This window comes from Zosterops lateralis (genome assembly GCF_965231275.1).
Source record: "Zosterops lateralis genome assembly, chromosome: 1".
Lineage (NCBI taxonomy): Eukaryota > Metazoa > Chordata > Aves > Passeriformes > Zosteropidae > Zosterops > Zosterops lateralis.
Genome location: NC_139762.1, coordinates 10,386,336 through 10,408,011, shown reverse-complemented (window position 1 = coordinate 10,408,011; position 21,676 = coordinate 10,386,336). Strand labels below are relative to the sequence as shown.

The 21,676-nt window shown below is 35.7% G+C and overlaps 1 protein-coding gene across 1 annotated transcript in view; it reads left to right on the top strand.

Moving 5' to 3' along the window:
- PTPRN2 (protein tyrosine phosphatase receptor type N2) overlaps positions 1-21,676 on the top strand; it is a gene marked incomplete at its 5' end in the record, with an annotated part of 472,560 nt that overhangs the window by 116,656 nt on the left and 334,228 nt on the right. Inside the window, one exon of the mRNA XM_083873585.1 lies at positions 8,286-8,365. Within this exon, the coding sequence (XP_083729711.1) occupies positions 8,286-8,365 (80 nt within the window). The remainder of the gene's footprint in view (positions 1-8,285; positions 8,366-21,676) is intronic.

The following is a 21,676-nucleotide window of genomic DNA, read 5'->3' as shown; positions in this document are numbered from 1 at the left end:
TATGTATGGTGCAACATTTTATCTCATTAAAACAGAAGATTTGCACCTTCATAATGTAAAGCAGAATAAATCCACTATTATTGATACATTTCCATGAACTCCTAGGTCCCTGCTCAGGAGAAGGTTTTTATAGATATGTGAACTTCTGAAGTTTATCTTTTTTTAAGTTCATATTTCTCTTCTACCCATGTCTATGTGACTGAGAATGCCATCATATTCCCTTTTTAATGAAATCAAAGTTCATGACATTGTGGGGTAGGCAGGATATACTCCTTCCTTTCAAGTAAGTCATTGAGTGTGTGCCATTGCATTTAATTTATACAAGTCTTCACATATTATTAACAGGTAATAATTTCCATTCTGCAGATGGGTAGATTGAAACCCAAGGCAGTTTGCTTCATTTTCCCTAAAATGGTACAAGACTTGATGACAGATACGAGAATAGAAACAGAGAACTGTGATTCTCACTCTTGAATTGAAGCTTCATCCACAAATAGAATTACTAATATTAGAAATTAAAAAAGGTTTTCATGTAGGGATTTGTTTAAAAGAATAATCTCTTAGAAGAAATGTAAAAAATATTTTATGTCTATTTCTGTCTTGATCTTCTTGGACTTTGCTACCTGATTTTCCTAGAAGTACAAACACACTTTTTTTCTCTCATTTTGTGACCTGGATGTTTGGATTCCATTACGGCATTACAGACCTGCTGACCCAGCCAAAAAAGATAAAGAATTATTTTGCATTTTTTGTTAAAGCCTAGCCAGTAAATATTGCATAAACAGGTCAATGAGTTGAATTACAACCTGCATGTAGAAGAGTTTGTGTTCTTTGAGAGCCATAAAGACAGAGCAAATATACATCTGTATGTGCCACTGAGACAGCCCAATAAATTCCACTTGCAATTCCTCCTTTGCCAAGGAAATATCTCTACCTGACAGATGGCAAGGGAGCCTCAATAACAAATCTTCTCATTGGTGTTCTCAGAGCTAAAGGAGAAGCCAACAGGTCCTTATGAGGACAAGCAGGAGAGCTCTGGTTGTCACACTCAGAATTTGGTAGCCCTTTGAACTAAGACTGTAGCAAAGTTTGGGTTTTTTTGTCTTTCATTGTGCTGCCTAATAGTGACCGAGATATTTGTGTCCTACATGGATCCTATCAAAGCTCTGAGCATTCTGAACCTGTACCTCTCTAACAACCCTAACATGTGAGTCATGCTCCTCATTAAGGATTAAAAGTCACTTGTGCAAGCGGAGCAAAAGGTGACTGTCATCCCAGCAGGCAAATTTTATATGTGCTTTCAGCCAGTGCCATTAACAACACAGGTGTGTAGAGGGTGAGTAGGGCTGAAGCCAGTAAAATGCATTGAAGGCTTATTGGGTGAAAAATTAAAAATGTCTGCTGCTTGTAGATATAAAGGTATAAAGAAGGAGAATGGAAAGATAAATAGAATGTTTTTTTTTTCTTTTTTATTTCATAAATTTTATCCTTTGGCTTAATCCTTGGGAAGTGGAAGAAAAATTACTGTACATTTAAGAAGCTTTTTGAGACCATTTTCCCACCCTCACAGGGTCCAAACACTTTATTTTTTTACTGTAAGAAATTATAGCACTTGTATGGTTTGTTCTTTTAAATACTGTAATTAAGAACCTTATTTGCATGGCAGGCAAAGCTGGCAACTTTCATGTACTCAGTGTGGTGAAAATGTCAAGTTTTATGGCTTGTGACAGATTAATAGAAAAATTATTTTAAAACTCTGCAAATTATTCATAGATATTGAGTAATCATCAAAAGTTGCGTTTTGTGAAGAATAAAAATAGGGCAAACTGAGTGTAGCATCAATCTCTAAATTAAGCGTTGTCTCTTTTTAAAATCATTTAAATTGTAGGCTTAGCAAAATAATCTTCACCTCAGATGAAGCAAGTTGTAAAATCTTTAAAATACTCTTTCATCATCTTTTGCAATGTAAATTAGGATCAGTGTACTTAGCACAATTTTGATGCATATAGATTAAATGATTAATACAAAATTAATGATTAATGTAAAATAATTAAAGCTCCATCTTTTAGTATCAGTATCAAGGACCCACCAGACATGGACTGCCGTTGTTAGAAAGCATCTCTTTCTGGACCAGTCACCCCTTTCCTGTGAGTTCAGTCTGGAAATTATTCTAATGACACTAGTGTGTCAGGCATTTCATTATTTGAACACCTTGTCGTGGCCTCTTCTCTACCCCTGAAATGCTGCTCTGTGCAGTCACTGCTCAGCACTTATCATGTCAGGAGGAGAGAAGAGGGCACGACAAGGTGTCCAAGGCCTCACCTGATTTATGAAGATTGTAACTTGCAGAAGTAAATCTGGGCTGCAACCGTCAAATCCAGACATAAGTTTTGTTTCCATGTAGCTACACTTGCAAGATGTGATTGCTCTGAAACTGTCAATCTTTCTAATCTTTGTGGTCTACCTGTTATGCCTCCCAGCTGCCTGGTGAGGAATTCAAGTGGTGATAGGAAATCAGCCACTACCTGGTGGGTACTGCAATTAGTGTCCTTCCCTTAGCAGGGATTTTGCTTTTCCATCTTTAGTACCTGGTCACTGTCAGACACCAGGTGTAATGGCAGAACAACAAGCCTTTAACATTTTCTCTGTGTGCTTTGTTTAGTGCAGGAACACTTCAGAGAATGGTGCAAACTGTTCATGCTTCGTGTACATGGAGGATATAAATATTAATAGATAATTTATTACTTGCTGTGTGTTCTGGAACACTGTGCATCATTCTTCGCTTTAGGGAGCATGTTGAGTGTTTCCTGAGAAGGGTTCGAAAAACTCATTTTGCTAAAACAGAAAAAAGATTTTTTTAATTGATCTCTGGCTGTGCATACATACCTGTCGATAGGAATGTGAGAATACATACAGCTCCACATTGATATTTCTGCAGTCCAGGTGCAAAGTGAAGCAAATCTTTGAACAGTAAAGATATTAAAGAGTGAGAGATGTGTGCCTTTTTAGTATTAAGTCTGAGTGATGATCAATAATTCTCTACTCAACAGTTCAGGGATGTTATTTTGTAGCAGGTCAGCACACAACACATCTTTTGCAAGCTTTCCTGAATCTTTGAAGCTCAGTCAGGTACCTGCTTGTGTAATGTAAATACAGGATGATGCAATGTTTCACAAAATAAATTCTGGTCAACAGTTCTGGTCAAAAATGTTGGTCAAACATGAATCAAGTGGTCAACTGATTTACAGCTACTCTGAGTATCAGAAGGAGAACAAAATAGCCAGTGTACACTTCTTAATCTGTTCATGTATTATGTGTCAATGTCCAGCTGCAATTTTCTGCCTTTGCTTTTCTCTGTAAATCATGTTGTAGAAACATACTGTAGTACAAAAGCGCCTCTGCTAATTATGTGCTTTTCCCCATTGATTTGATTTGACATAAGTATGTTTATATACCTCTAAATATAATATATAAAACATTTACAGCAGCATGAGCACCTTAATTTTTCCAAAATTGAGAAGGTTAAAAGGCGGCTTCAGTGCAATATAAACAATGGACATAAGCTTCGAATTCCTAAACACAGAAGGCATAGAAATGTGTACACATTGCAAGTCATTAGTTCAAGCCCACGAAACGTTTCCTGAGACAATTACCTTCACTGCTATAAAATTTGCTTTGCACAGTCCTCTGGAGCGTTACTAATTGCTTTTCTTAACCTCCAGAGATTAAAGGATTTTGAAATGAACATATAGACAAGTAGTGACTTTAATTTCAAATCTAAGCTTTATTAAGGCAAGTTCTGTTTTATAAAATAGGGTCATTAAGAGAATGTTTCATGTTGGAAATAGCCAATCCTAATCTCCTCATCTTCCTCCAGTCTTGAGAAATTGTACTCTGCCTGCATCTTAAAAATGAAATGCCACCTCAAATCATTTCCATCTGGCATCAGCTCTGTGTCTCATCTTCAGGAGTACACAGACCCATGTTGGCACTTGTTTCTCAAATCCTTTTCCACTAGGGGGTATGATAGACTGTGACTGCATCTCTCAGTGAACATGCCGTGTGATACTGAAATACACGCTCACGAGGGAGAGGAACAGGCATGAAAAGCTTGGTGCATAATTTATGGAGATTTAAATCCTGTCATTCATAAATATAATTATAACCTACGGCTTGAAAGTGATATGGACCTTGCCATATTGATCACGCTCCAGCTCTGTTTATTCAGATCATTCATTTGTTGACAGGGAAAATATAAGAATGCTGTTAGTTGTAAAACAATTAACAAAAGGAAATACTTCTATTTTACACAAAGAACATTCTTTGTTTCTGTGTGTGTTGTGCACCCTCCCACCTTCAGATGGGAAATATAAACCCAAGGGGAGGGGATATTATTAAATCAGCAATCAACCTTCAAGTCATTTTGGTATAAACACTGTAATTATTTCATCTCTAGTAAACAGAATAAAAGACAACAGCACATAAGGGTGACAATTTGCAATATGCTTGAATGTCTTTGTTAAAAAACCCTTATTATGACTGAAGGCAACACTATTGTAAGTAAAAAAAAAAAAGGCAAAAGTTGTGACAGCCAACAGGGGGGGTAATTAGTTGGTAAAGTTTGAATAATAAATTTAGCAGGTTTTATAGACATTATATTTTGTGTGGGGAGAAATCACTATTTATTAGCCTTGAAGCCAGAGCTGCTTACCTTTATTCAAAAAAAATTGTATCAAAAAGTGACTAGTGCAATTACATTGTATAGTTCAGATACCTTCTAAAATTCACAATCTTTACTTAAGTGAGCACAAGTCTATTTGTATCGGAAAAAAAATGACTACAGATTTACCTGGGGCTAATTGTAGTAGGAGGGGAGGGATAGACAAGAAATACTGTCTAACATTTTTAACCTCAGTTGCAGCAGGTGTCAGATGTGGGTGAGGTTTCAGCCTGGCCATTGTGGTTTCCATGTCAGTTTTCTCCTGCCCAGCTGGGGTAAGGTGCCAGCCAGGAGTGGTTCGTCTGCCCCCCCAGCACCTCCCTCATCTGTGGGAATGGTTTGCTTGCAACTCATCGGTTTATAAAGAAATGTGTGCACTTCAGTGAGCCCCTGTATTTAGAGCAGTTTGAAGACAATTGCCATTAAATGTTAGCCAGGTTTCAGAAAGTCTGACATGGGAAACAATCTCATCTACCCAACTTAAAGTTCTATCGGGGTGTATTTTATACATCTTGGAACCTTTTTACAGGCTGGTTGACCTCTGGTTAAAAAGTCTTTTTTAAATATTTTGGAGTCAAATAATTACTGGTTTTGTTTAAATGTTCTCATCCAACACATAATGAACAGTGAGGAATTCCCTAAAGGGCATCTTTTGTTATTGAAATGTTTATTTATTGAGTGCTTTTGCCAGAAGCCCCCCATGAGAAAAATCTCATTTTATGAGCTCCTGAAGCAGTCAGTTCCCAAAACATCGAGCAGAAATGCAATTTTGACCAAGTAATCTCAAGGTCTTTTGTTTGCTTTTAAATAAACAGAATGCCAATGTGCAAAAAGTTATGATAAAAGTCGCTTTATTTTCTGTATTTTGCAAATATTCCTAATGAAGCCATGCAGATGTGGTGCTTGAGTGATTGCTTACATACAAGATTTCAATTGCTACAGTAGAGGAAAACAATGTCCCACAGAGTAACATATGAGTGGGTGTTTTGAATGATTCTGAGCTTTATTCTTTCCTGCAAAAGGATGGTCTTAACTCAGTATCATCCCACTTCCATACAGAATTGTTTTCCTTGCCCTGTTTTTTGTTCTTGTTTTCCCTGAGCCGTGAGGAGAAATGACAATACTTGTGACAACACCGATGTGGGCATGACTGGGGTCTTCCCATGTTCCTGGATTATCCAGGTGGAGTCAGTGGAGAATAGTGACTGACAGGCTGACAGGCTTCACTCCTTGGGAATCCCTGTCCCTCAGTGCCACAGCTGGGTCACTGAATGGATCCGGTTTTAATCTATATGATTTTACTGATCCCAGGAGGTGCTGGGCTGCAGGGAGTGGGGCAGGGCAGGACAAGTGGGAGGAAGTGAGGAGAAATAAAAGTAAAACATTCAGGTAAGGGAAGGAGGGCAGGAAACTTTTTGGTTTTGCTGATTGAGCCAAAGTACAACTTCATTGTGGTTGAAGTTTTGTGTTGGTTCCAAGTTATCAGCTATAATGGACTATGCAGTGAAGATTGGTGGGGGAATATCTGAAACTTGGTTTACTTTCCCTCCTATCTTGGTCATGCAAGAGCTGCATATCGGGGTGATGCTGCTTTTATTTAAAGCAGACTGCTAATGGCACTGTAAATATCTGATCAGCTGGAGAGGAATCACCATTACTCTTAGGTTGGCAACACAGAAAAAAGGACAGTGCAAGATTAGTTAGAGTCAGTGTTTGGTATCCTGAAAGGTGCATTTTATGGCTGATTATCTCAGGGCCAGTGACAGTCTGGATTTTTGTGAAGTAGTTATCTCAAATAAAAACTACTTTGCAATAGTTCAGTATTTTAATCTATAATATTAATATGCTATTGAAAATTGTTTTATAATTGCATGACATTATTAAAACTGTTTCTTGATCATTAGTCACCAGGCTTTTAGAGCGTCCTTTAACAATTAAATCTGTTTTCTTTTTCTCCCCTCCCCCTAAGAGTACTTTGAGAAAAATGATTGATTAATGGCAGTCCCTGTTAACTCCAGAATAAAATGTGTGCAGTGCACGCTTTGCTAGTAAAAGATGAAAGGATATTTCTTATTCTTATTCTGACTCTGATTCCCTCTGTGATCTCAAAGCAAAGTCTTATAGTTAAGAAAAGGTTTTTTCTGCCTGAATTGGAAAAAGTTTAAAGGTATTTCTGTCTAGAATATATGTGATGCAATTAGGCACATTTCATTAAGTGCTCTCCATTCTATGATTGTAAGAGATGAACATGTTACTAAAAGAATAACTTAATACTTCATTTCAAGCCCTACAACAAAGTATTTTTCAAGTTCTTTCTTTTATGTAGCAATTTTTCAGATTTCGTTCTCTCCTAAGCCATGGCTATAGGAAGTCAAAAGCTGTTACATGTACAGTTCCAGCCCATGCACTTCACATTTTAAGCAGGGTTGCTCTTCATAACATAAATGTAATTCTTTTCACTGATGAGTTAAAAAAAACCCTTAGGAACTTGCATAATACATATAATGTAAGTAAACTTTTATAAAATAGTGCCAATTTTTGTTTTTCTTGAGACCCTACTCTCTTCTCCTCTGTAAATTCTTTCATTATAATTTATATAGTCTTCTTGTTCCCCAGAAATTTCTTCAAAAATACATTCATTATATTTTAATGTGTATTTTTCTTACGTAAATAAGTATTTAAGTATAGTTCTAAGGACATAACACCTGAATTTTCTTCTTTCCTTTTATCAGATGTATATGTGGGATGTTTATTGGTATGGATGGAGAATGAGTGCAACATTACTAATACAAATTTACTTTTCCTTAAAATTGCCCAATGATATTTTTTGGTGAAACCCTGGTTACATTGCCACTCTACATCTGGCTAATCAGTACCTTCCTCTGTAAATAGGAAGTGCAAATAAGAAGTGTAAATAAATTTTCGTGCCATAAAGGACCATCAGGCTATACGCAGAAACGTCTCCACAGAGTCAAATCATTTCCTCTCAAAAATTCTTCCAAGAGGTGATCACCTCTGCTGTTAAATGATAGATACTTTGTGGTACTTTTCTGGTCAAAACCAGATATTGTAACAGATATGTCCAGAATCTCTTCTCTGCACATACTCTTGCAGAATATGATTAAGATAAATATTCTGAGTTTCTACATTGTCCCTCTGACTTGCAGTTCTTACAAGAGGAACTGAAGTTATGTTGATATTAGGAATGTGAAATGTGAAAATACATGTAATCTTCTTTGGATGCTGAGTTTCAGTGATGATCTATGCTGTACTTGTGTGAATAGCAATTTCAGTGCCTCCATTTTGCCATCTTCATAATAAGAATAGTATTTACAGGAGTGTTCTGAAGTTTAGTTAATGTCATTGAAATTCTTTCAGACGGGCACAAAATATACACAGGAAACCACAAGAGGTATAAAAATGTATGCAAATGTAGCTAATGAAGCAAAAGGAAGAGAGCTAAATGGTGTCTTAATAGGTTCTCTTTAAAAACCTATTTTGATAAGGAATATTATACCACGTCTCTTGATTATGAGTCTTACATTTTTTTAATAATCTCTTTCAGCGTGCTGGGACCGGCTGTGACCTTCCGAGTGCACTCAAACCTCCAAAATATTTCAACTGCAGATGTTGCCAAAGAAGCAGGTAAGTCCTTGTTCTCCTTTCCCAAATTGTGACCACTCACATCTGTTTAGCAGTCAGTACCACTGCAGACAGCACAGACACATCCTGTTCTCCCAGAAAACTGACATTTAAAGGGAGAGACTGTTTAGAGGTGAGTGGCACATGAAAAATTGAAGTTTAACATCTTTGAATCCATTAAAACTGTTTGAGACTTTCTTGTTTGTCAAGAAAATTAAGTAGATGCTTGTAGTCAAGTTCCAGCATGGTGAAAAATTCTTCAGTGTTGTCAAAAACTCATAAAAATACATTAGTCATTTGTAAAAGAGGGTGTAATACTTTTCACTTTTCTGATAGTTTTTTTCAGGGAATAAAAATGTTATTACACCTTAGCCTTAATTTCTGGAACAAAAAATGGTAGAAATATGCCTTTGTTGGTGTGTTGTTTGAACAGTTTCAATGAAAAGCTAACCTTGGAAGTAAAGGTTGTATTTCTAGAATTAAGCTGCTTCTGAATAAGTACCACTGTTCTAAGGACTCCTATTTGCTCCTTTCCAGCTTGACTATTAACTGTATTATGGAGTTGTTGACTGCAAGAAATAATTTCTACAAGGTGTCTGAATTGGTAACTTATTTGCTTCCAAATTACTGAATTGATAAGCTTTAAACATCAGAAATAAACGAGTTGCAATATTACTTGAAAATGGAAACAAGAAGTGTTCATGTAAATAAGCGCTGGAGGCCCCAAACTGTTCATAACTTCTTCTTTTGCTTCACCATGGATGAATTTAGTCACAGAAAGAACTGGGGTAGTTCCTGCTCCAGAACTTCCCTTTGCAGAACCCTTTGCGCTGGAGGAGGGTCTTGTTAACTGGTGATTAAAGAGTAGCAAGGGTTTAATCATGTCACAAAGCCCTAGAGGTGTACTACCAGAACTCAGAATTTAAAATAAACACTGAGTTATGTGACTCATGAAAGGGTATGCCTTTTTCCCTGGGAAAAATTAATATGGCTTTTTTAAAACAGTGACCACTCCTGTCTTGTAAACTTGTTGAATCTCTCTGAAGGGATCAACGAGTATGATGCTGTTGGTAGAGCCTGTCTGGATTGCCAGAGGCTTTTGATAAGGTCTTCCCAGAAGTTTCTAAAGAAACTAATAATTTATGGAATGTGGAATATGGAACAGAAAACTGGTGAATTGCTAATTGGTTAGGAGGCAAGAAACAGAGATTAGGAATAAAGTATTAATTTTCTAAAAGGCTAAAACAGCAAAAAAGGTGGAAGGATCTCTACTGGGACTGTAATATTCAACATACTTATAAGTGAATTAGAACAGAGAGTGAGCAGGATGGTGAGAAGTTCTGCTAATACTGAATTATTCACAATATTAAAGGTGAAAGTTGATCTTAGAAATGTATAAAACTGAGTGAATGGGCTCAAAATGGCAGATGAATTTCATTGTAAATTACTGTGAAAATTTTCATATGGAGAAAAAATAGCTTTGCATACAAGGTCTACATAGTAATGTAGTTAGTGCAGCAATAGGTAATTTGATGAAAATGACGGTTCAGCCTCCATTATCAGTTGAACAATGAAAGCATTTTAAGAATTATTTGGAAAGGAATAAAAAACAGAATAATATCTTTTGTTCTTTCATAAATATGTCTTTTTCCTGTGTTTAAATACCACATATAATACTGCTTCTCATACCTCAGAGAGATTTGAAATTCTGGTTGAAATGGAAAGATTCAAGGAAAGGCAGAAGGCATGACTGTAAGTGTGGAATATCTTTCACATAACAAGTGATGCAGTAAGAAAGAAAAGTATTTTGGAAAAAAAATTAAAAATACGAGTGTGTTATGAGAAAGGTCTGTCAGCTGTTGAGTTCCACAGTGAATGTGGACAGGACTGTATAATTGCTTTTGCAGTACAAGAACAGATGAAACTGGCAGAAGGCAGGTTTAAAATAAATCTGACTTTTTTGTAGTTTTTCCAGTTGTGGATAATGAGGATTACATGTGTTCAGAAATTAACATGTAGGGAAATTAATGGAATTGACATCCACTGAAATTTAGCTAGACTGTGGAAACATTGTCAAGTCCAGGAGGTTCATGATGTGTCTTGGCCTGTTCCTAACAGGCCTTACTCTGAAAAGTAAAAATGCTGTGACTTGTTTATTTCAGCAAAACTTCTTAAGATACAACATTCTGCTTTTTCTTACTGCTGGAATCAAAGTAGTTGATTTCAACTTAGCTTAAATGCTGTTGACAAAGCAGGCAGATTCTGGGGACAAAATAATGCCACCCCAGAAAAAGGACAACAAAGTGGTGAAGGATCTGGAACATAAACGCTGTGAGGAGTGGCTGAGAGAGCTGGGGTTGTTAAGCCTGGAGAAAAGGAGGCTCAAGGGAGACCTAATCACTCTCTACACTGCCTGGCAGGAGGGTGCAGCCAGGTGAGGGCTGAACTCTTCTCCAAGACAAATGACAGGACAAGAGGAAATGGCATCAAGTTGTGCCAAAGGAGGTCCAGTTTGGACATTAGGAATAATGTAACTGTAAGAGTGGTTAAAGCACTGGAACAAGCTGTCCAGGGAAGTGATGGAGTCACCATCCCTGGAAGTGTTCAAAACCAAACAGACGTGGCACTTTGGGATATGGTTCAGTGGGCATGGTGATGTTTGGTTAAGGTTGGACTTGATGATCTTGGAGGTCTTTTCCAACCATAATGTTCTATGATTCTATGAATTTCTGCAGTTTAAATTTCTACAATTTAAATTCACCAATTTAAATTCATATTTTATACAGTAATTTTATCTACTCTTTATTACATTAATACCCTAGGCATTTTCTAACTTCTGTTTGCTTAGTGAATTAAAAGTTTCAGGTTTTGATGGCTGCAGAAAGAGGTTTGTAGGAGTTTTACATAAGCTCCTCTTGGTATTTCAGTGTGGCCATAGCATTGTTATAACTAAACCTTGTGCCCTTTACAAAAAAATAAAAAAAAGAAAAAGAGCTCACAATTCTATCCACCCATCAAATTTTTTAAATTTTAAAAGTATCTTATTTTTTCTTTCTAACTCATGAAGTTGTAGTGCTTGTCAATGTACTCACTAATCAGTTCATTTATTTTAAGCAAACTTCTTACTTCCAGATCTCTAAGCCAAAAATAAATTCTCTTAAAAAATCAACAGCAATATATACTTACATAAGAAGTTTTTTCAGGCTCTAGTTGTAATTACAAATTTTTTAAGTCAATGGTGTCCTGAAGAAAAGTATTCCAAGTACTTAATTTACCAAGGGAAGCCAAAGGAGAATAAATCAGTGCATATTTCCAAGGTAGGCACAGGTAAATGCATAATTCCATGCTGTACTGCTATTATGTAACTTGACATCTTTCCAGGAGCTCAGAAAGCAGATCTTGTTTACAGAAAAAGAATAGACTAAATGGACAGAAGAATTTCACAGTCTGTCACATCCTTAGAAATGAAAAGAATTTGGAAATTGAGGTAATCAGATGCCATAATAATTATAGGAATGTAAATTATTCAGATTTGCAAAATGAAATCTATTTGTGCAGATGTTATGTACGTGCAAGTCTCACTGATAGCCACAGGAACAGTTTCCGTGCAGCAGTTTGGTCTTATTATTCATGTAGCATATATTTTTGTAATCAAAATGGATACACTTCATTTTTTCCTTGCACTATTTAAAGTTTAAATATAGGGAACTATATTTAAAGTTTTCCATCCTCCTCTGTGGAGTTTGAAAAATCTGCAGGTTAGAGAAGACATGGGACTATTTAGCGTCTATGCAAGGAGGTGAATGACTAAAATGTCTACTAAAAACCAGAGATTTAGAAGTATGATTTAAAAAATGGTTTCCTCTGTTGTCTTGAAGTTTGAGGTTCATTCTTCTTGCTGATATTTTTTTTTCCCCAGTAATTCACAGTTCCAATTCTGTGTAAATGCTTTGATTACTTTTGGTTGTTTGTTTTTTGGTGTTTTTTTCAGTTTCTAGGGCTACGTAATTATATGGAGAAGCTGACAACAGAGTAATTTAAAATTGTGAATAGCTTGCTTTCTCACACTAACAATACCTTTATTTGTTCTAGAGCAGGACACCCAACATTTTGCCAGCTTCACACACTTTGACATTCAAATGATAGAATACAACTTTCATTAAGTAGCTGTCCTCTGGCCTATTTCTGTTTAATAAGTCAGGTTCAGTGATGCAGTGTAATTTCATCGCAATGTTTTGAAGAAATAAACTTTCTCAAGACAGGGGTGACCTGCTCTAGGAGTAATTACAGTTGGCATGACATAATTTAGACAAACAAATGTGTATTTCTTTTCAGTTTAAAGGTCAAGAGAAACCTAGCAGAGAACAATTATCAGTAGGATAACTCTATATGAAATTGTAAGATATTTGATATAGAAATGAGGAAAGAAATTGCTTTATATGTAGTTCAGAATCCTAACATTTAGGCAAGGACAGGGATAATTAGAGAAGAGGAAACTTCTGAAGTTTCCAAGCAAAGATTTTGGCATCAGGTGCCTGTAATGATCATACATATACTGAACACATGAAAAAGAGATGTAGGAGAGAAGTTTTGGGCACAGATGCTCAGCACGGCTGAAAATGCCTTTTAGAGTCGTGGTTACATTTCATTTTGTTTTGTATTGAAGGGCAACATTTTAGGTGTTTAGGTGAAGGCTGAAAAGCAAAGGGCTGTGTGCATAGTGGAGGCATGGTAGTGATGGGGACAGACAGCACAACAAAAGGCAGTGTATAACCAGATATTGGGGAATTAACAGGTCTTGTGTGCAAGTTCTTGTGCCTTGTGATGCACACCAGTATGGAAAGTCAGAAATTTCAATTTATTTAATGTATATCTATAGGAACAGAAAGGAAAGTTTTCAATTATTTTATTTTATTTTCCATAATTTGTAACTAAACCATTGCTATGGGTGGTTTTTGGTTGGAGCTTTTTTTTTCACTTTTCTGTTTCTCTATTGGTGAAATTCACATTTTCACACTGCATATGGTCTGAAAGATACTATTATCCTGACTTAAAGAGTAGGTTGTTGAATCATACAAACTTCTTGTCTAAAAATCATTTCTCTGTGAGTGATTTAATTCTGAAAATAAGGCATTGCAGAATTAATTCTGCTGAAACACAAAAATGCAAAAATAATATATTGTTATTCAAATTTTAGTGAATTATGCAATATAACAAGCTAATTTGAATAAAGACACTGCCCCAAAGTTATTGGAATAGATTAAAAAACATATAGAATTTCTCAGCAGTTTTATATGACTGCAAATGATTAAATCTGTGATCTTACCGATTTTGAGATTTAACACGTAGAAATTTTGGTCATGTCCCAGCTGAGAGATCCCTGACAAAAAATGTGCAATAGAACTTTTTGACATTGAATGTGAATATTTTTGTTGAAGTTGGCAGCTCTAAACAGAGAAAACTTAGCTTTTAGCATTAAGCAGTTCTTTTGGATAAAATGAATACTTCAAACTCCTTACAGTTAACTTACCCTGGGTAGTGTTTTCAGCTGCTGGTGTCTTACTGCTTTGGAGTGGTCCAAGATGTCATAGTTCTGTTCTTAATTAGGATGACTAAATGGCCAAGCTCTTCATGAGCCTGGATCCAGTTGGTGAAGAAAGTATTTGAGCCTTATTCTGCCTCCAGTGTACTGCTTCTCTTGCTGACATCATGAAATTTGAAAATATTTTTTGTGCTGGTTTGCTAATCCACCTTGTTTTTCATGGTGACTGTCAGTGCAGGAGATATGGATTCTGTGTAATCAAAAGGAGGAAACCTCAAGTTCAAAAAGCAAAATCATTATAGCCAGCCTTGGTTTTCTTGTTGATTTTTGATGTGAGCTTTGCAAGTCTTGTGAGAAGTCTCAGCAAGATGAACTCTGTTGCTTCAGGCACCAACTTGTCCACTCTGGCAGTGTCTTGTTTCCTTTTTCTACCCCACAACTGTGAGCAATGATGGTTGTTTTGAAAGTATTCATTGGTCAGTCACTGTCAGATCATAGTTCAGCTGTGATGAAGTAAACAGAACAAGTTTGAAGTCTTCAGGTGGATTCCTTCCCTCTGTCTAGATTTTTGTAGACCATGCAATTATATATCTTGCTCTCTGAGATGGTAACAAAGAATGTGTCTGTGAAAGATTTGAAGTTCATCTTTGAAGAGAACTGACAGCTTCTGTGTCAGAAACTTTGAACAACGTAGCCAGGAGGCTGTGAGGTTCATCTGCTTTTACTTGCCATGTCCCTGGTTTAAGTAGGATTACAATTCTTCGGTCTATAATGTGAAATGTAAAGATTTGACAGGTCTTTTTCTCTTCCTACCTCTCTTAAGTCTTTTGGTGCAAATCCTGATTTCTTTTACTCAAGCCTCCTTAGTTCACATTGTCCTTTTTCACCTCTTGAGCCCTCTGTAGTGGATCGATTTCCTTTCACCAAAGGAAATCATCAAATCTATCTGAATTATTTTCCTCAAATCCTTCTGTTGCTGAATAAAGGATGTCATTATGGTTTTGAAGATTATTCAGAAACTGAACCGTCTCCTGCAGTACCAAATGTCTGATACAATTATTAATGAGTTTTCAAGATGGCATTTCTTTCCCACCTTGCTCTTCTGTTGAAAAACAGAACAAATGAGAAGTACTACCATTCAGAAAGTGTGTCTCAATCCTGAAGAATAACAAGTACCTTTGGTTATGACTCTTCTCCATGGACTTCCTTCTAATTATGCTATTCATTGCTGTGATTAGTAAGGATGGATTTCATTTGAACATACACCCCTTTCCTCTAAGAATAACTATGAGGTATCTAATTTTAGAAAGAAGTATTTCTTGTCTTTAAAGCCACTTTCTGTTTTAATAGAAAATTGCAGAACTTCCTTCTGTTCAATTTATGAAGTGATGTCATCTATTCCAGTATAAACCCATAAATCCAGCTGCTTAACTATTGGGAATTGTAAAGCTGCTTAATAATTTTGTGGAATTGGGGAGGAAAACAAAAAGACCTAAGTAGCATTATGTAGTTAATAGTCTTTAATTTAAAGCAATGATAATTTATGTCATTGCATTCTCATGCCTCTTATTTACACCCATTCATAGAAAACAGTCAATTAAACTAAAATAAGCAGAAACACACCATTAGTGTAGAATAGATATTAGAATATTGTGGAATACAATAATTAATATCTGAACAACACAGTTATGTCAAAGGTTCAATGGAAATAGCAGAATTGAAGCTTAGATTGAAACTCATCTATTTCTGTTGGGTGGGTTTTTTCTGAAATCTTTAAGCAGGCCTATGGAGACTGGTAAAAATAAGTCTTCTATTTAAGTAATTTATGTTGTGGTTTAGAGGTTAATAGAGATTTTAAAGCCGAATTTTTTAAAGAGCCCTCTGGTAATATATCTAAATGCATTTTAATAGTGAGGGTAGAATTCATCTAAATGGGTTGCAGCTGTCTAAATGTTAGGCATTTATTCAAAAATAGTTGCCTAGATAGCCTCTACATTCAAAGAGAAAAGATAGATTATATGAAGTAACATTTATCATAGGTGGCTAAAATTTTGAGAGAGAAATCATCACTAATATCTACAGAATCACTGAGACATTGTTGATGATAGAGCTGCCATACATAGATTCTGCATGTAAATCTGGGGAGATTAGTGGAAGTCAGGATGGTAGAATTTAGTTCATTAGAAAGTTTCTTCTTGTAACTGCTGCTTGGTAACATGCTCAAAAATATTTTTTTCTATTGCTGGATCTCTCAAAATCTTCTGGTGCAAATCCCCATTTCTTCTACATAAGTCTCCTTTATTCATGTTGTCCTTTGCTAAAATATTTAAAGCACTTTAAGAATTCAAAATTAATTTAAGATCAAGTAAAAATACAAAAATTCAAATTTTGATAAATATTACCATGTGTGATACTATTAAATAACCAAATTCCTGCAGTTGACTTCTTCACACCTACAAAGCTGATAATCCATTATACTGCCCTGTACTTGGGAGTGCCAAGTGGTTTTCTTTCAAGCCAAAGAAATCTCCCAATCTTCCAACGTTTTTGTCTATGGAAGTGAAATGTCTTTTTCCATTTAAACTTGCTGCAGATTTCCACGCACAGTTGTTTGAAACTGACCCGTACATTTTATGTGTAGGACGTTTTTCAGTTGTTGCAAATCAACAGATAGCTGCTCTAAAATCCATGGCACTGAGAATGTGTGACTGAAACAAAACACTTTTAGTTTTTTGTGTAGCAGCAGTACTTGGGGTCCCACTGTGGACATAGCATCAAAAAGTCCCCACACTAAAATTATTTGAAGACTGATTTTATTTCTGACTTAAAGCAAGCAGAAATCCCCAAACCCAAGACAATAGCTTAATGTTGTATTTCACCATATTATTTAGTCAACTTTCTTCTATTTTGCATTTTTATGAGAAACAGCAGATTTTCCAGGAAAATATGTATGCATTATGACATATACAGCAGTAATAATTACAGTTCCAGACATCTCTGGGTGTTATAGTCCTTTAATAAACTTTTATGCAGTTTTGTGCAGTACACTTAGGATGATATCTCTGTTTACATCAGATCCCAAGCATATCAAAACAAATTATTTAGGAATGCAACAGTTAAAAGAAATCTAGTAATGCAAGTATATACCAGGCAGCTTTTATATAAAGAATAGTTTGGCTGTGTAATATTTTTGATGATTATGTAACTTTCTAGGTAAGCATAAAGAAGGGAATTGAAGAAACCCTGATTTAGATCAGATAGCATGTAACCTCATCTTTACCTTGAAAAGAATAGTCAGTGCCTTTTTTCCCACCTATTAGACAGATTGATTATAGCTTCTCAAAACGTGGAACAACAAGATTAACCTAACGATTTTAAACTGTGCATGCAAATAAACACTAGGCACCATGTGGAACAGGGATAATGTGGAACAGATAGTGTTCTATTTTAGTTGGTACAAACAGGAAAATAATCTTTATCTGATGTAACTAAATATCCTATTTTTAATATATGAAATTGGATGATAAGCAGTCTTGTGATGTTAGCTGATAGCTTTCATATCAGCCGAATAATAAAAATTGTGCATGAGAGCAGTGCTACTTCAGGAGTCTATGAAAAATAGTTGTTATTTAAAGCACAAGAGAAAAACCAGAAAATCAATATACTTGTCTTAGAATCAGGCTGTTGTTCCTTTTACCTGGACAAAAGTAATAACAGGAAAAGGGCCTTCTCCAGAAGTGTGGTGTTTTGGTCACAGTGTGTAAGGACTGCTGCCCTGAACCTGGGAACAATTTATTCTCTCGATAGAACACGATTTATAGGTTGACATCTTGGGAAGGAGGCACAAATGTGACCCTGGGTGAAAGGACAGGTGGGGGGTTTCTGGCTGAAAAAGGCTTAGTTAGAAGGTCCAGGGGATTCACATATCATCTGTCTTGAAAATAGGCACTTGCATGACCTTCTACTGCTGATAGCTCGTGGAGGGATGTATCTGAGAAGGAAAGTAATGAGCTCTTGATGGTGGAACTAGGAATTATTTGAGAGCTTTGGGAGAGTCTTTGAAGATAAGAGAAGTTTTTTGGCAGTGCTCACAAGAGCACACTTGTCAGCAGTGTTCAGACCTGTGTGTTAACATTGCCTTCATTTTAAGCAGTCTTTCTCCTATAGACTGAAGGCTACTTCAGAGGCTGCTGCTCCTGCCTGATATTGTGCACAGTTGTTAAGGAATGCTGTGAATACAAGACAAGGGACTTGATTTGCATGAATTGTTTGTTTTCTGGACTATGTATAGCCAAAGAAGGGGCTTTTTTATCCCCTCCCTGGGTTTTCCTGAACTGTACATATCCGTTCTGAAATGCAAGATAAGATGGAGTCAGATTTATCACTTTTGATCTTGTTCTGATTTGGGGATGATGTTTTCCATTGTCTGACAGAAAGTTGTTTGCAGGATTTAGAGATTATTGACCATTGTGATAATCTAAAAATACTTAAATCTTTCTAGCATTACCTAGTCCTCAAGAAAATGTTAAATCCTTTTGTTATGTTTAAAAGATATTTTCCATAAATTTGAACCTTCCAAATTAAGAGAAACTGTGTGACTTTATGTTGGCTGAAGTCAAAAGACATCTCTAGATTTAATCTAGCCATAGATTTTTCAAGTAGTATCTGTAAATTCTCTGCAGCTCAGTTTTCTTAATTGTAAATCTGAATTATGAACAGTAAAAGGCTTTTTATGAAAAAAATTAAGCTATAATGTATAAGTTAATTCAGAGGATAGACAGCACCATCACCATAGTGTAATTATGATAATTTGTCTCCGTGCTGCTTCTGCTGCTTTTAAATATATTTTTCCTGGTTGCATCAGTGCAACAAAATCAGGATGACAGCAGTCATAAAATGGTTTTGGTTGAAAGATCCATCTAGTGGGTTATTTAGACTGTCCCCTAGAATTGTGATGGGATTGGTTGGCAGGAGATCATATAGCAAATATTTGATAGTCTACTGGAAAAAAAAAAAAAAAAGAAAAAAAAAAAAAAGACAAAAAAGACAGATGAGAAAAAAAATGTATATGCCAAAATCCAGAGGGTGCCTCTTGGCAAAGTTTTATAGACATTTTAGATCAGTAACAAGAAAAGGTAGGTAGCTACACCCCATTACTCCTTCCTAAACAGCCAGGTAATTACTTCTGGCATTTTGACAAGTGTTTGCTGGAGTGAAGGTCAAAGCTGTCAGCAGAGAAGATCTATGCTAATCTGCTCAGCTGGAGAAGTCTCAGGTAGCTAATGTTTTGTAATTAGAAGTTGTGGAAACCAGTTTTCAGTGTAGTTTTGCACCGAGCATAAGTGAACTAATAATACAGAGCAATTTCATTTATCATAGTTCACAAAAATTAGCTAAATGGGTGCTTAGGAGTAAACATCCAATGTGAAATTGGAGAAATATGGGAAATCTGTGGTACAGAGTAAATATATATTTGTATGCATATATATGTATGTGTGGTGTTATATATATACACACACATATACATCATACATGTTTATTATGTGTGTGTGTGTATTTGGCTATACATGTACACAGAGATAAATTATGATAGTGCTTTTAATTTACATTAAAAATGAGGAGAGGAGAGGAGAGGAGAGGAGAGGAGAGGAGAGGAGAGGATGCACTTATTGTACTTAATAAAAATGCTGGAAATAAATTACTGGAAATTTCAAATGCAAAAATTCAATGCATGAAAATTTTTCCCATTTTTCTTGTGGGCATTTTCACTTCATCCATTACTATTCTCTGAATGAATTTGTTTAATCAAGAGGGCTTTTAAACTGCTAAAGTACTTTAGCAAGATATGAGAAAATAAAAAAGAAAAAAAAACCCCAAACAAATAGTTGTATTAATACAATTATAAAAATAATTAAGATTTTTATAATATATGTAATTTGTTTAATAATATTGATTGTCATCTCCTTGTGTTATATTCATGTCTTTATCAGATTAAACTAAAAATTATTGTTCTTGCTTATCTTGGTGTTCTTTGTGCTATTGAAAGTATCTGTATATATATATATATGTATTTATATAAATATATATTTTTATATATTTATATTTTAAAATATATATAAGACAGAAACAGAGAATGTTTCAGAGGAGTACAAGGTGTTCAGCTGTGCTCCTAAAGTCCAGACAGCCCCTAAGGTCTGCAGTGATTTCACACACAATTAAGTGTTCGTTCCCCCTGATTTTGCTTCATGAACTAAAATATCCAATATAGGTATTTGGTGACCATGAAATTCTTACTGCATGTGGAGAAAGAATGCAGACCATCAAAAAGTAATGGTTTGGGACTGATTGGTGTTTACTGTGGAAATGGAGGTCAGGATTTGATGGCCAAATCTTAGACCTAAACCTAATGAGAGAAGGTTGCAATATTTCAGTGGTTGCAGTTGGAGCTGGAGTAGAACTTCATTGGTAGCACTGTTTTTTTGCTGAGTGGTTTTTAACCTTGATCACCTCTGCCACACGAACTATTGAGCTGTTACCAATGAAGACCCATGGGGCTGCAGCACTGAAGAAAATATTCCTCTGACAATTTTTGACTTTATATATAATCCAGAGCAAAAAGAGATAAAGCTTTAAATCTAGGTCAAAAGAAGAGTAGGTTAATCTGAAACATAGACTTTAATTGAGAAAATTATTTTTTTTTCTGGATTTCATGAATGAGTTTTTATGGTTCAGCCTTTTTTCAACTGTTATATCATTGCAGGGAGCCCACAACACAACTGATTTTGGAAAGAGATCAAGAGAGCAAAAATGCTTCCTTTTTTCCCCCTCCCCATCCTTCCTTCTCTGAATGGATTTTGTGTATTATATTATTCTTTCTGACATTTCTTTCCTTGGAATTTTTCCTCTTTATGGGAATCACCATTTATTCATTTTCTTCATTCATTTAACAACTTGAGGGTATATCCTGCACCCATGTGCAGCAATATAACTGTGAAAACTCACATTAACATTAATGGGAAATGTGCAGCTAAAATCAACCTCTCTGGGTGTAGTTACTACCCTTGGCTGTAAAATTGATTTGCACATTCAAACAGGAATTATTTCCCCTTGAGAACTGGGAAGTCAGAGAGGTTATTACATTATTTTATATTAAATTTAGAGTATTTTAACATTGTTTTTTAATTGTTTCAAATTGAGAAGTCCACCTGCTATAGAACTTGTTATTTTATGTTGCAATTTAGTGTTTTCAAAGTTAGGTCACATTTTAGGCAAGTAAGCTGTTTTCACCTGGCAGCTCCCAATACTCTGCTTTCTTTAAGGCTTATTAAAACATGCTAATGACTATTATTTTTTGGTAAGTTAATAGATTTTTAACTTTATGTTGAAGAATCAGATGCCTCTCTCAGGCTTTCTGATGTAAACATGGATGAATCCAAACATTTGCAATGGTTTTATCAGTCCTGCAATTCTGCTTTTTGAATGGTCACTTTTCCTCTCCTTCTATACAAGGCTCTTTTTCCTACTGGCAGCAAAGCTGTCATAGAATAATTAGATATCTGAAATCAGCACTGGGGACAAAAAGTGCTGGAAGCTGGTAGATATGGTAAGGCTAGAAAAGTAGGTGTGGGTAGACGTTTGCCTAAAATGACAGTATGAACAAGGAAGCTGATTCTCTTCTCTGATTATTAAAGTGGTGATGAGGCAGTGTTTGGATATTTATTACATATTTTTCTACATATTGCTTCTGCTTCTCTGATACTCTTTGCCAGTGT